This window comes from Rana temporaria, chromosome 3, assembly GCF_905171775.1.
Source record: "Rana temporaria chromosome 3, aRanTem1.1, whole genome shotgun sequence".
Taxonomy (NCBI): Eukaryota; Metazoa; Chordata; class Amphibia; order Anura; family Ranidae; genus Rana; species Rana temporaria.
In genome coordinates, this window is record NC_053491.1 from 405834231 (window position 1) to 405848165 (window position 13935).

At 44.4% G+C, this 13935-nt stretch overlaps 1 protein-coding gene across 2 annotated transcripts in view; it reads left to right on the forward strand.

Moving 5' to 3' along the window:
• The window catches only part of KCNIP3 (potassium voltage-gated channel interacting protein 3), a 193042-nt gene that overhangs the window by 149992 nt on the left and 29115 nt on the right, over positions 1-13935 (forward strand). For both annotated transcript variants that reach the window (XM_040345923.1, XM_040345924.1), the window contains one exon: positions 6109-6178. In XM_040345923.1, coding sequence (XP_040201857.1) covers positions 6109-6178 — 70 coding nt within the window. The remainder of the gene's footprint in view (positions 1-6108; positions 6179-13935) is intronic.

Consider the following 13935-nt stretch of genomic DNA (forward strand, 5'->3'; position numbering starts at 1 on the left):
TAGAAGTCACAAGACTGCTATGTACTGCTGATGAGAAAAGGTATTTAGCAGTTTATATTTACTAAAATAATTGCATTTACATGTACTGTGTTCTGTGGGAGACCAGATATAGTGAATGCAGGGTCCTGGGTTTAGTAACGTTTTAAGCTTCAAAGTAGAACTTTATTAAAACAGTTGGGAACTGCTTTGCAACTGTTGAGACAATGAATGCTTTGGTCAGGATTATGTAAAGTACAACATAGTGTACTGAGTACAGCAGTTGGACCGGCCAATGTAATGAACAACATAGTGCACAAAGTGCAGTGGTCAGGGCTAGAGATGGCCTGGCGGTTCGCTCGGCGGTCGTTTCGCGGCGAACTTTGCTCGTTCGCTGTCCACCAAACAGGCGGACATCTGGCGATATTCGCGGCGGTCTGCCATTTTACATTGAGAAGAACTTTGACCCATGACACGTCCATCAGGTGGTGAAGGACAGCCAATTGAGACATTTCAGCACATGGACATACCCCCTACCTTATAAATAGACCTGATCTGGCGGCCATCTTACATTCTGCTTTTTGTCAGTGTAGGGACAGGTTGCTGTTTGGAGCAGGGACAGGCTGTAGTGACAAAAATCGTTACCTAACAGGTCCACAAAAGTCCTTTCAAGAACTGGTATAGGTGTGCTATTGTTTGGTGTGCAGTATATAGGGGTGTAATACACTTATAATATATTTTCGAATATAGAAAGCATATTATAGTGGATTTGTATTGTGCAGCATTGTGACTGGTGGTGTATTTGGTTACTGTTGAATTTTTGCCTCTTTCGCTGCGTTACCTCTGCTACACATATTCACAAAATTTCCCCAAAACAACAGATTGAAGCGGTTTTATCTAAAAATATACTTTCATAATATTGTATTTGTGTACTGCAGAATTATTGTCGCTTTCGCTGCGTTACCTCTGCTGCACACGGTGACAAAATGCCCTGAAAAAAAGTTTTAGAACTGGTGTGATAAATCAGTGGCCCCCCAAAACGACAGATTAAAGCAGGGTGTTATATACCTTATTCCACATATACTGCGCTTCACTAGAGACTTTTGTCACAGGGTCATTTAAAAAATGACAGGCAGAGGAAGAGGCAGGCCCTTCCGCAGGGGTGGTAGGGCAGGAGCACCAGGCCGGAGCCAAAGTGGGAAGTGGCACAATGTTCGTTCAATTACGTCAAAGGACGCACCAGACTTGGTTGAGTGGCTCAGCACCAACACCAACACCACCATATACCCTCCGCTTGAGTCACAGGAATTATTTTCCGATCCATCAGAAGACATTTCCGATGAGCAGCCATTCTTGGCATTGGATCAGGAAGAGGAGATAGCAACAGCCGGCACTCAGCAGTCTGACGACAGTACCCAGATCAGCCCAAGGAGGTTGGTGCCCGCTGTTGCTGCCTACTCCGAGATCTCTATTGTTAGTGATGGGGAAGGTAATGTCGATGATGACGTGTCTACAGATGTCACGTGGGTGCCCACAAGAGGGGAAGAGGAGGGGAGTTCAGAGGGAGAGATGGACCAGCAGATAGGGAGGAGAAGCAGGCCGAACTTACATTGCACAGGAGGGACAAACCAGACTCCTAATGTATCAGGAGCGAGCCATCAACCATGTACGGTCACATCCTGCGCTCCCAGGACGCCGGCCCATGGCTCCGCAGTGTGGGCTTTTTTTAACGTGTTCGCTGCAGACAATAGTGTTGCCATCTGCAGCCTTTGCAGTTAACGCATAGGTCGCGGTAAGCCCAAAACTCACCTAGGGACGACCGCCTTAAGAAGGCACCTGGCTTCCCATCACCGAGCCCAGTGGGAGCAACTCCATCAGAACCCACAAAGCCACACTCCAGGCTTTCACCGTCCAGCCTCTTCTCCTTCTCCTCTATGCTCACAACTGTCCTCCACTCCACCTTCCATCATGCCATCCTCACGTTTTTCTGCAAAAAGGCAGGCGCTGGATAACCCTCTTGCCCAACGGTTGACCGCTGGCTTGTCAGAACTGATAGCCCGCCAACTACTGCCATATAAACTGGTGGACTCGGAGGCCTTTCAAAAACTTGTGGCCATTGGAACACCACAATGGAAGGTAATATTTTTCACAGAAGGGCATCCCAGAGCTATATGGCCATGTTCAGCAGCAAGTGAATGTATCTATGGTACACAGTGTCAGTGCCAAGATTCATCTGACCACAGACACGTGGTCTAGCAAACACGGGCAGGGAAGGTATATAACTTTTACTTGACTGTGTTGTCAACAAGAAGTAACAAGTGAAGACAAAAAAATAGGTAGGTAATCACTTAAAAGTGAAATAGTGCCTGTAAAACTGTCACTTTAAAAGACAGTGCCTAAAACAGGTGACAAGTGACAAAAATGAATAAATAAATAATGAAAAATGGAAGCACTATAACAGTGGTAATAATGTATAAAGAGTCCACATATATTGAATGGATTTCTATCTTCAAATGGCCAGTAATTCAGTAATAATGGATGATATACAGTGATGAGGGATCTGGAACAATGAAGAACTCTCCCACCTGTCTCCCAGAACTCTCACCTCAATAAAATAGTAATCGGCTTATAAGGATCTCTAATATGTCAACCTCGAGCTTCCATTCTCTCCTCCTCTTTTTCCAACTCTCTATGCCATTCGATCTCCAGTTGGTACAGCTCTCCTGGTTTATGGTGGTTAATGCCTCTCCATACAGGGCAATATAACCTCAGACCGAGCCACAATAATGGAGGGGGGAGTACGCCTGTACTGGCCGACACTTACTTCTGTATCCGGTGAATGCCTATTGTACCACCAGCCACGGAATACAAAGTTGTTTGATGTCAGGTGAACGCCTGTGGCTGTGGGCTAATTTTTGGGGCCTGTAATGGCCGACACTTACTTCTGTATCCGGTGAATGCCTATTGTACCACCAGCCACGGAATACAAAGTTGTTTGATGTCAGGTGAACGCCTGTGGCCGTGGGCTAATTTTTGGGGCATGTAATGGGCAGCACTTACTTCTGTATCTGGTGAATACCTATTGTACCACCAGCCACAGAATACAAAGTTGTTTGCTGTCAGGTGAATCCCTGTGGGCTAATTTTTGGGGCCTGTACTGGCCGGCACTTACTTCTGTATCCGGTGAATAGCTTAATGTACCTCAAGCCACAGAATACAAAGTTGTTTGCTGTCAGGTGAACGCCTGTGGGCTAATTTTTGGGGCCTGTAATGGCCGACACTTACTTCTGTATCCGGTGAATGCCTAATATACCACCAGCCACTGAATACAAAGTTGTTTGCCGTCAGGTGAACGCCTGTGGCCGTGGGCTAATTTTTGGGGCCTGTAATGGCCGACACTTACTTCTGTATCCAGTGAACGCCTATTGTACCACCAGCCACAGAATTTTCTTGTACAATTTTCCTTTAGCTTCACCAAAACAATATAATAAGAGGTCAAACCTAACCACTTACGGACCGCCCGCCGCAGTTTTACGTGATGACTTTGAAGAGAAATACCGTTGTTATGGTAGCAGCTAGCTACCATAACCCCGGTATCCTCTTCTTCAGCGGGCGGTCCTCTACAAGATGAAAGTGGTCTCTGTGGCGGATTCGCCGCAAGATCACTTTTATTGGCGGCGGTAGAGGGCCCCCCCCCCCTCTCGCCGCTCTCCAGTGCCCTTCGCCGCTTACCGGAGCTGTGGGCAGCAGCGGAGGCTATCCGATCCTATCCCTTGCTGTGTGTGGAGACAAGTGAGAGGAAGATGGCCCCCATCCATCTCCATATCACTGCAGGGCAGAAGCGACGTCAAAACGTCACTTCCGCCCTTACGTCTTAAAGGGACATTTTGTTGTTGTCATTTTTTCAAATGGCAACATTTTTTTTATTGCATTTAAGTCCAAATATGAGATCTGAGGTCTTTTTGACCCAGAGATCTCATATTTAAGAGGATCGGTCATGCTTTTTTTCTATTACAAGGGATGTTTACTTTCAAAATCAATAATAAGTCCCAGAAGCGAACGCATACGTGAGTAGCGCCATATGAAATCTGTGTTCAAACCACACATGTGAGGTATCGCCGCAATCGTTAGAACGAAAGCAATAATTCTAGCTCTGTAACTGAAAACATGCAACCTGTAGAATTTTTTAAAGTCGACTATAGAGATTTTTAAGGGTAAAAGTTTGACGCCATTTCACGAGCGGGCGCAATTTTGAAGCGTGACATGTTGGGTATTAATTTACTCAGCGTAACCTTATCTTTCACAATATAAAAAAAATTGGGCTAACTTTACTGATGTCTTATTTTTTAATTCAAAAAAGTGTTTTTTTTTCCAAAAAAAGTGCGCTTGTAATACCACTGCTTAAATACAGTGTGACAAAAAGTATTGCAATGACTGCCATTTTATTCACTAGGGTGTTAGAAAAAAAAATTATATTGTTTGGGGGTTCTAAGTAATTTTCTAGCAAAAAATTTTTTTTTTTAACTTGTAAACACCGAGTCTGAAAAACATGCTCAGTCCTAAAGTGGTTAAGGACTGAGCCTCTTTCTGAGATTTGTTGTTTACAAGTTAAAAACAGTTTTTTTGCTAGAAAATTACTTAGAACCCCAAACATAAAAAAAAAAAAATCTAACACCCTAGAGAATAAAATGGCGGTTGTTGCAATACTTTATGTCACACTATATTTGCGCAGCGGTCTTACAAGCGCACTTATTTTGGAAAAAATACACTTTTTTGAGTTAAAAAATAAGACAACAGTTAAGTTAGCCCATTTTTATTTTATATTGTGAAAGATAATGTTGCGCCGAGTAAATTAATGCCCAACATGTCACGTTTCAAAATTTCACCTGATTGTGGAATGACGACAAACTTTTACCCTTAAAAATCTCCATAGGCAACGTTTAAAAGATTCTACAGGTTGCATGTTTTAAATTACAGAGGCGGTCTAGGGCTATAATTATTGCTCTTACTCTACCGATCGCAGCGATACCTCATATGTGTGGTTTGAACACCGTTTTCATATGCGGGCTCTGATCACGTATGCGGGATGGGGCGCCCACGGGAATCTGCCGCAGACACCCCTTGCCACGCCCCCTTAAAGGAGAATTATACAAAAAACAAGATTGGTTAAATCCACTCAGTGCTTTTTTTTACCACTACTATTCCTGTATATTGGCTTTTGAAATTTACAAATGCAGCAATTTAGAAATCAGATGAAAGGTTTAGCGCTGGAAAACACATTTTGATAGATAAAAAGTGCATTTTATATACAACTATATAGATCAGACCAAAATGAGGAACAAATGAGGAGCAATGAGACAGGGGGACATTGCTCCAAATCAGGGACAGTTGGGAGCTATGCTATATGTAGAACATAGTGCTGCAGGCACAGAGCAGGGATAAAGACTAATCAGGATTAACACCTGAGCGTTTTGTAGCCTGAAGCCTGAAGCTATAAAACGCTAGAGGGGAAAAAATACATTATTCTCTATGGAGATGGTTCACATCTCCACTCCAAAATGCCTGAAGCCGAACGCCTGAAGCTCAAACAAGTCGCGTGAATCGGGCTGATTTGGGCATTTTTGAACGTTTGTATTCCCATAGAAACTAATGGAAACGCTCGATTCAAGCGCGTCAACGAGCGTTTCTACAGGCGTTTTGGCGCTTTAATCTGTTCTGTGAAATAGAATATTCACCCAGGAAGAAGACAAAAAAAATCTACAAACATAGCAACAAATGATGAAAGAGATGAGCATTTTTCCTATTGGCTAATATGAAAAACGACGAAGTTCAAAAACGTCGGACAACGCTGTATACAAACGCGCGAATACGTGTTAATACGCACAACAAAAAACGTGCGACAAAACGCCGGAAAAAACATCCGAAAACGCTACGCTCGGGTGTGAATGCGGCCTTGGTGCCCCATTATGTTGCTGGTCATTGGAGTGTGTGCATTTTCACCTACATTGGAGTCCTGTGGCCTGTGTGTCTTTATATTGGTGTCTTTGAATTACCGTAATTCTACTTTCCCAATATTCCCTGTGTGACAAAAATAATAAATGTAGCCTCTTTTTCTGTTATTTTTTTTTTTAGGAGTGCCCTAGTGGATTGGTGGATGAGGATACATTCAAGCTCATATATGCTCAGTTCTTTCCTCAAGGAGGTCAGTGAATTTCTATTGTGTCTGTTTTATATAAAATTCTTGGATAATATTATAGTTTATAGATTATTAGAAATTAAAGTGATACTAAATTCTTGTTTTTTTGGGGGGGTTAAAAATAACAAACATGTTATACTCACCTGCTCTGTGCAGTGGTTTTGCACAGAGCAGCACAGATCCTCCTCTTCTCAGGTCCCCCACCGATGCTTCTGGCCCCTCCCTCCTGCCGAGTGTCCCCACAGCAAGCATCTTGCAATGGGGGCACCATTCACACACAGAGTTTCGGCTTGACCCCGCTCCCTCTCTCTCCTTATTGTCTCACTGACTTTGATTGACAGCAGCGAGAGCCAATGGATCCCACTGCTGTGTCTCAGCCAATGAGAAGGGAGAGTCCTAGATGGCTGAGTCTCTCATGCAACATCATTGTATCGAGATGGGGTTCAGGTAAGTATTAGGGGGGCTGCTGCACACAAACATTTTTATTTAATGCATAATATGCATTAAGATAAAAAACCTTCTGTCTTTAGAACCACTTTAATTCATACAAAGCATTTCCTGTTCTTCTATCTCATGATTAGCTCATCTTAAAGTGGATTTTTTTTTATGTCACAATGTAGAGAATAAGGTTTCCTATCATCTGTGCCCAGTCTTGCCACACAGAGTTAATCCAGCTCTGAGCAATCCTCTTTTTTATTGTTCAGTGAAATACAACAGACTTCCAGATGAAAACCAAAGTCCTTGCTTCTGAAAAAAAGTGCACAATTCACATCCCCTCCCCTGTGTTTTGATTAAATGTTTTCAAAATATGGGGTGAGTGACAGTTCAGTGCCATGAGAAAATGCAACAGCCATCAGAATATACATAGAGCTGGAGGGAAGAGGGGAGGGGGACGTGAATTGAGCACTTTTTACAGAAGCTGTGTATGTCTGTAAGCAGTGCACGAGATATGTAAATTAGCTGTCACTTTGGAAGTCTGGAAGTCTGTTTTATTTCCCTGAACAATAAAAGAGGATTGCTCAGAGCTGGATTAACTATGTGTGGCAAGACTGGGCACAGATGATAGGAAATCTTGGGCTAGATTCAGGTAGCTGCGCGCATTATTACGGCGGTGCAGCGTATTGTATTTACGCTGCGCCGCCGTAAGTTATAGAGGCAAGTGCTGTATTCACAAAGCACTTGCCTCCTAACTTACGGCGGCGTAGCGTAAATGGGGCCGGCGTAAGCGCGCCTAATTCAAATGAGGATGAGGGGGGCGTGTTTTATTTAAATTAATGTTGACCCCGCGTATTTTACGTTTTTTACGAGCGGCGCATGCGCCGTTCGTGAAAGAATCCCAGTGCGCATGCTCGAAATTCCGCCGCAAATCGTCATTGCTATCGACGTGAACGTAAATGACGTCCAGCCCTATTCGCGAACGACTTACGCAAACGACGTAAAAAATAAAAAATTCGAAGCGGGAACGACGTCCATACTTAATATTGGCTGCGCCTCCTAATAGCAGGAGTAACCTTACGCCGAAAAAGCCTAACGTAAACGACATAACTAAATTGCGCCGGGCGTACGTACGTTTGTGAATCGGCGTATCTAGGTCATTTGCATATTCTACGCCGAAAACAACGGAAGCGCCCCTAGTGGCCAGCGTAAAATTGCACAATTATACGCCGCCGTATTCAAGTTACGTCGGCGGAGGAAGACTATTTTTTGAACGTATCTGCCTTTGAGAATCGCCGTAAAGATACGACGGCGCAGATTTGAAATTACGTCAGCGTATCTGGAGATACGCCGCCGTAACTTGTTGCTGAATCTAGCCCCTCATTCCCTACATTGCGACATCAAATTTAAGACAACATTATTTGGTGACTTGTGCCTTTATTGCTATGTTCAGCCAGTAACGGCTGTGTAAATCTCATTTCATTGCATTCAAAGTCAAAATTAATTCAGGCAAAATATTGCATTTTAGCTGTGGACAGAGTAGGGAAGGGTTAGAACTAGGGTTGTCCCGATACCACTTTTTTAGGACCGAGTACAAGTACCGATACTTTTTTTCAAGTAGTCGCCGATACCGAATACCGATACTTTTTTTAAATGTGTCCCCAAATGCAGCCATGTCCCCCCCCATATGCAGCCATGCCCCCCACATATGCAGCCATGTCCCTCTAGCCATGTCCCTCACATATGCAGCCATGTCCCTCTAGCCATGTCCCTCATATATGCAGCCATGTCCCTCTAGCCATGTCCCTCACATATGCAGCCATGTCCCTCTAGCCATGTCCCTCACATATGCAGCCATGTCCCTCTAGCCATGTCCCTCACATATGCAGCCATGTCCCTCACATATGCAGCAATGTCCCTCTAGCCATGTCCCTCACATATGCAGCAATGTCCCTCTAGCCATGTCCCTCGATGCGGCGGCGCGATGCGGCGGCAGCGGCGGGGGGGGAAAGTATTCTATTTAGGTATCGGGGGTATTTGCGCGAGTACGAGTACTCCCGCAAATACTCGGTATCGGTCCCGATACCGATACTGGTATCGGTATCTGGACAACCCTAGTTAGAACCTCTGTCATGTGTTGCTGCCCTGTGGCACCAATGGTGTGATGTCACCTAACCTGCAGTAATGGTGGTTTGCATCACTGAGTTCAGAATAAAAGTGATATTAACCGTTGCTGACCGTATAACTTACATATACGGCGGCAAGGTGGCAAGTTACCTGTACGTGATCTTCCACATCTGGGGGGGGGTGTGCATGTGGGCCGCCGGCAACTCGCTCCCGCTGTGATTATATGCCACGGAAAATTATCTGTGGGTACCGCGGACTTAACCGCTTCCCGACCGCCGAACGCACATATACGTCGACACAATGGCACTCCTGGGCAGAAGGACGTATATATACGTCCCCTTTAAGGAAGCGCCATTGTGCACGCGCACGTGCCCGCCACAAGCTCCGTGAATCCGACCGCGTCTCACAGAGAGATAGAGCAGGGAGATGCTAATGTAAACAAGCATCTCCCCGCTATGCATCATGACAATGACACTGATCTCCGCTCCGTGTAATCAGAGCGGAGATCAGTGTCATGTCACACACAGCCCATCCCCCCTACAGTAAGAAACACTCACTAGGGCACACTTGACCCCTACAGCGCCACCTAGTGGTTAACCCCTTCACTGCCAGTGTCATTTTTACAGTAATCAGTGCATTTTTATAGCACTGATCGCTGTAAAGATGACAATGGTCCCAAAAATGTGTCAAGAGTGTCCGATGAATGAAAAAAAAGTTACAGATCGCCATACTAACACAAGCGGCTGTGACCGCCGATTGGATGCTGGTTTTCTGGCATGCTCATTTGACAAAAAACTGTACACACAGGCTCAAAACCCCTTGTATCCCTTTCACATGGAAATTCTGTTTGTCCATCTCCCCATTCTTATGGGCAAACGGATATAAATGGACAACTAGCATTAACATCAGTTTTTCGTCCACTTCTGTTACAGTTTAAATGGAAAAAGCCAGCATTTTTGATCTGTTTAATAAATGGAAGAAGATGAAAAACAGATGAAAACTGTTTTTAAATAGATAATCCAACTATACAGCTAACTGGAAGATGGATAAACTGATGTAAACCAAATTCAAAAGTGTGACGTAACAGATGACACCCATGTGCAAGGACCCATCTCTCCACTACTCTGCTCACCCTGTTAGCCTCTTCACACAGGACTAATTTACTAACTGACATATCAATATGGATGTCATACATACAGTGCCTTGAAAAAGTATTCATACCCCTTGAAATTTTCCACATTTTGTCATGTTACAACCAAAACATAAATGTATTTTATTGGGATTTTATGTAATAGACCAACACAAAGTGGCACGTAATTGTGAAGTGGAAGGAAAATAATAAATGGTTTTATTTTTTTTTACAAATAAATATCTGAAAAGTGTGGCATGCATTTGAATTCTGCCCCCTTTACTCTGATACTACTAACTAGAATCTAGTGGAACTAATTGCCTTCAGAAGTCACCTTATTAGTAAATAGAGACCACCTGTGTGTAATTTAATCTCAGTATAAATACAGCTGATCTGTGAAGCCCTCAAAGTTTTTTTTAAAGAACCTTAGTGAACCAACAGCATCATGAAGGCCAAGGAACACACCAGACAGGATAGGGATAAAGTTGTGGAGAAGTTTAGAGCAGGGTTAGGTTATAAAACAATATCCCAAGCTTTGAACATCTCAAGAAGAACTATTCCATCCATCATTCGAAAATGAAAAGAGCATGGCTCAACTGCACACCTACCAAGACGTGGCCGTCAACTAAACTGACAGGCTGGGCAAGGAGAGTGTAACGGAATGACCCGGGACAAACAGAGACTTTGGAAGGATGAGGGGTACTCCTGTGCCAGCATTATTAATAACTCTTATGTCTAGGGTCACCTTATGTCCGATAGGGCCATAGGGTGACTGAGAAATTATATCCTAAATTACAGGACAGGGGACATTACTGATAGCTCATATTGCAATTGGAGATATTGCAAAGTGTTGGTTTATTCTATGACTCATCTCTCTGTGTAGACTGTTGACATGTTAATAAGGCTGGCTCTTGAAAGGACTTTCATTGTGTGATAACACTGTTTAAAGCCTATTAATGCTCAGAGGTGTGAATACCTTTCATGCGGAGACAGAACGTCTGTCTAAAGATGTGGATTGAGAGGGATTTATTGTGTGATGGTGTTTTGTTTGAATTATGTTAATGAAGGAATGTGATTTCTCAGGTGCAGTGATAATTATAGCCCGGCGCCGAGATGTCTGGAATGTTTAGCAATTAGCCATCTGAAGGTGTATTGAAGCCCCCCAGGGTGTGATGTGTGGGTGGAGAGTTTGATGGTTCCTTTCATGCTTGAACTGTATATGAACTTGAGAGCTAACCATTCAAGTTGTCTTGCATTTGAAACCAGAACAGAGCTGTGTGTCCCATGTCTGGAGGGAATTCTTATGGGTCGTGTTCGTTTGCCTGATTGTGGAGTGTCGATAAGCTGTTGTGGGTTGATGGAAGGTCGTAAACGGTGGTGACCGTTACAGAGAGCATTAATCAGAGAAGCAGCCAAGAGGCCCATGGTAACTCTGGAGGAGCTGCAGAGATCCACAGCTCAGGTGGGGAAATCTGCACTCCACAAATCTGGCCTAAAGGAAGAGTGGCAAAAAGAAAGCCATTATTTAAAGAAAGCCACAAGAAGTCCCGTTTGCAGTTTACAAGAAGCCATGTTGGGGACACACCAAACATGTGGAAGAAGGTGCTCTGGTCAGATAAGACCAAAATTAAACTTTTTGGCCTAAAAGCAAAACGCTTTGTGTGGCGGAAAACTAACACTGCACATCACCCTCACTGTGAAATATGGTGGTGGCAGCATCATGTTGGGGGATGCTTTTCTTCAGCAGGGACAGAGAAGCTTTCTAGAAGCTGGTAGAGACATACCCAAAAAGACTTGCCACTGTAATTGCAGCGAAAAGGTGGTTCTATATAGTATTGACTCAGTGGGGCTGAATACAAATTCATGCCACACTTTTCAGATATTTATTTGTAAAAAAAATTAAAAACCATTTATCATTTTCCTGCCACTTTGTGTTGGTCTCTCACATAAAATCCCAATAAAATACATTTACGTTTTTGGTTGTAACATAACAAAATGTGGACATTTTCAAGGGGTATGAAAACTTTTTCAAGGCACTGTCTGTATGTCATCCATATTGATTGTCAGTTAGTAAATTAGTCCTGCGTGAAGGGTGAGCAGAGTGGTGGAGATATAGGTCTTTTCACATGGGTGTCATCTGTTCCGTCACACTTTGAACTTGAATTTGGTTTACATCAGTTTATCATCTTCCATTTAGCTCTGTGCCATTTACATCTGTTTTTCGTCTTCCAATTTTTAAAGAGAACAAAAATGCAGATACATATGCAGCACTGTGCAGATAAGCTGAAGGTAGATTTAATTCTAAATAGTGTGAGGCCCCATACACACGAGAGGATTTATCCGCAGATACGGTCCAGCGGACCGTATCCGCGGATAAATCCTCTCGTGGATTTCAGAGGATTTCTATGCGATGGCGTGTACACACCATCGCATTGAAATCCGCGCTGAAATCCTCTGCCGATGACGTGTCGCGCCGTCGCCGCTATTATGACGCGGCGACGGGCGCGACGCTGTCATATAAGGAATTCCACGCATGCGTCAAATCATTACGACGCGTGCGGGGAATCCCTTTAGACGGATGGATCCGGTAAGTCTGTACAGACGAGCGGATCCATCCGTTGGAATGGATTCCAGCAGATGGATTTGTTGTGCATGTCAGCAAATATCCATCTGCTGGAAATCCATCCCAGGGGAGATTTATCTGCGGATAAATATCCGTTGGCGTGTACACACCATAGGATCTATCCGCAGAAACCCATTTGATGGGATTTATCTGCGGATAGATTCTATGGTGTGTATGGGGCCTCACTGAAGCTCTCTGTATGTGCTGATTGACACAATATTAGTTATTAGTGTATCTCTATTTGATTAAAGAGGATTGGTCTAGTTTAGTTTGGCTGCTACAACTGAATACTGTAAAGAGTTGTTTTAATCCTTAGATTTGTCCCTTGTTTTCTGTGTACTTCGTTTTAACAGATTTGAATAGAAAGAGTTCCGCCCCACGTGGGTTTTTTGCAATTAACACTTGCAGCCAGCAGGTGGAGGCCAGGGGCAACATAAATCACCAGGCTGACTTGTTACTGTACAGTGGTACCTTGGATTACGAGCATCATTTTTCCAGAAGAATGCTTGTAATCCAAAGCACTTGTATATCAAAGCCAGGGCCGGTGCTACCACTAGGCAAACTAGGCAGCCGTCTAGGGCGCACTTCTGCCTGGGGCACCCGACCACTGGTGTTCCTACTCTCTTCTCTCTGCAGCAAGCTACTAAGTCTCAGCATCAGCAGGCAGCCGCCGCTCCGTTAACACATAGTGTCAGAGGCACACTGGTGGCGGAGGACTGTGTCTGTGTCTCAATTCCCAAATGAATGAAAACAAGCAAACATTTATTGACGGGCGCTGGTAGGCTGCATTGATGGGCACGGGTGAAGCTGCATTTGATGGGCGCTGGTGAAGCAGCATTTGATGGGCGCTGGTGAAGCAGCATTTGATGGGCGCTGGTGAAGCAGCATTTGATGGGCGCTGGTGAGGCTGCATTTGATGGGCGCTGGTGAGGCTGCATTTGATGAACGCTGGTGAGGCTGCATTTGATGGGCACTTCACATAGTGTCAGAGGCACACTGGTGGCGGAGGACTGTGTCTGTGTCTCAATTCCCAAATGAATGAAAACAAGCAAACATTTATTGACGGGCGCTGGTAGGCTGCATTGATGGGCACGGGTGAAGCTGCATTTGATGGGCGCTGGTGAAGCAGCATTTGATGGGCGCTGGTGAAGCAGCATTTGATGGGCGCTGGTGAAGCAGCATTTGATGGGCGCTGGTGAGGCTGCATTTGATGGGCGCTGGTGAGGCTGCATTTGATGGGCGCTGGTGAGGCTGCATTTGATGAACGCTGGTGAGGCTGCATTTGATGGGCACTTCATTAAAAAAGTTGGGGTATACATGGGCATGGCAAAGGTACAACAGCTGCAACTGCATTTAGACACCCATAAATTACTCGACCCGTTTCAATCAGGCTTCCGTCCGGGTCACGGAACAGAAACGGCGCTGCTCAAAATATGGGAAGACGCTCTA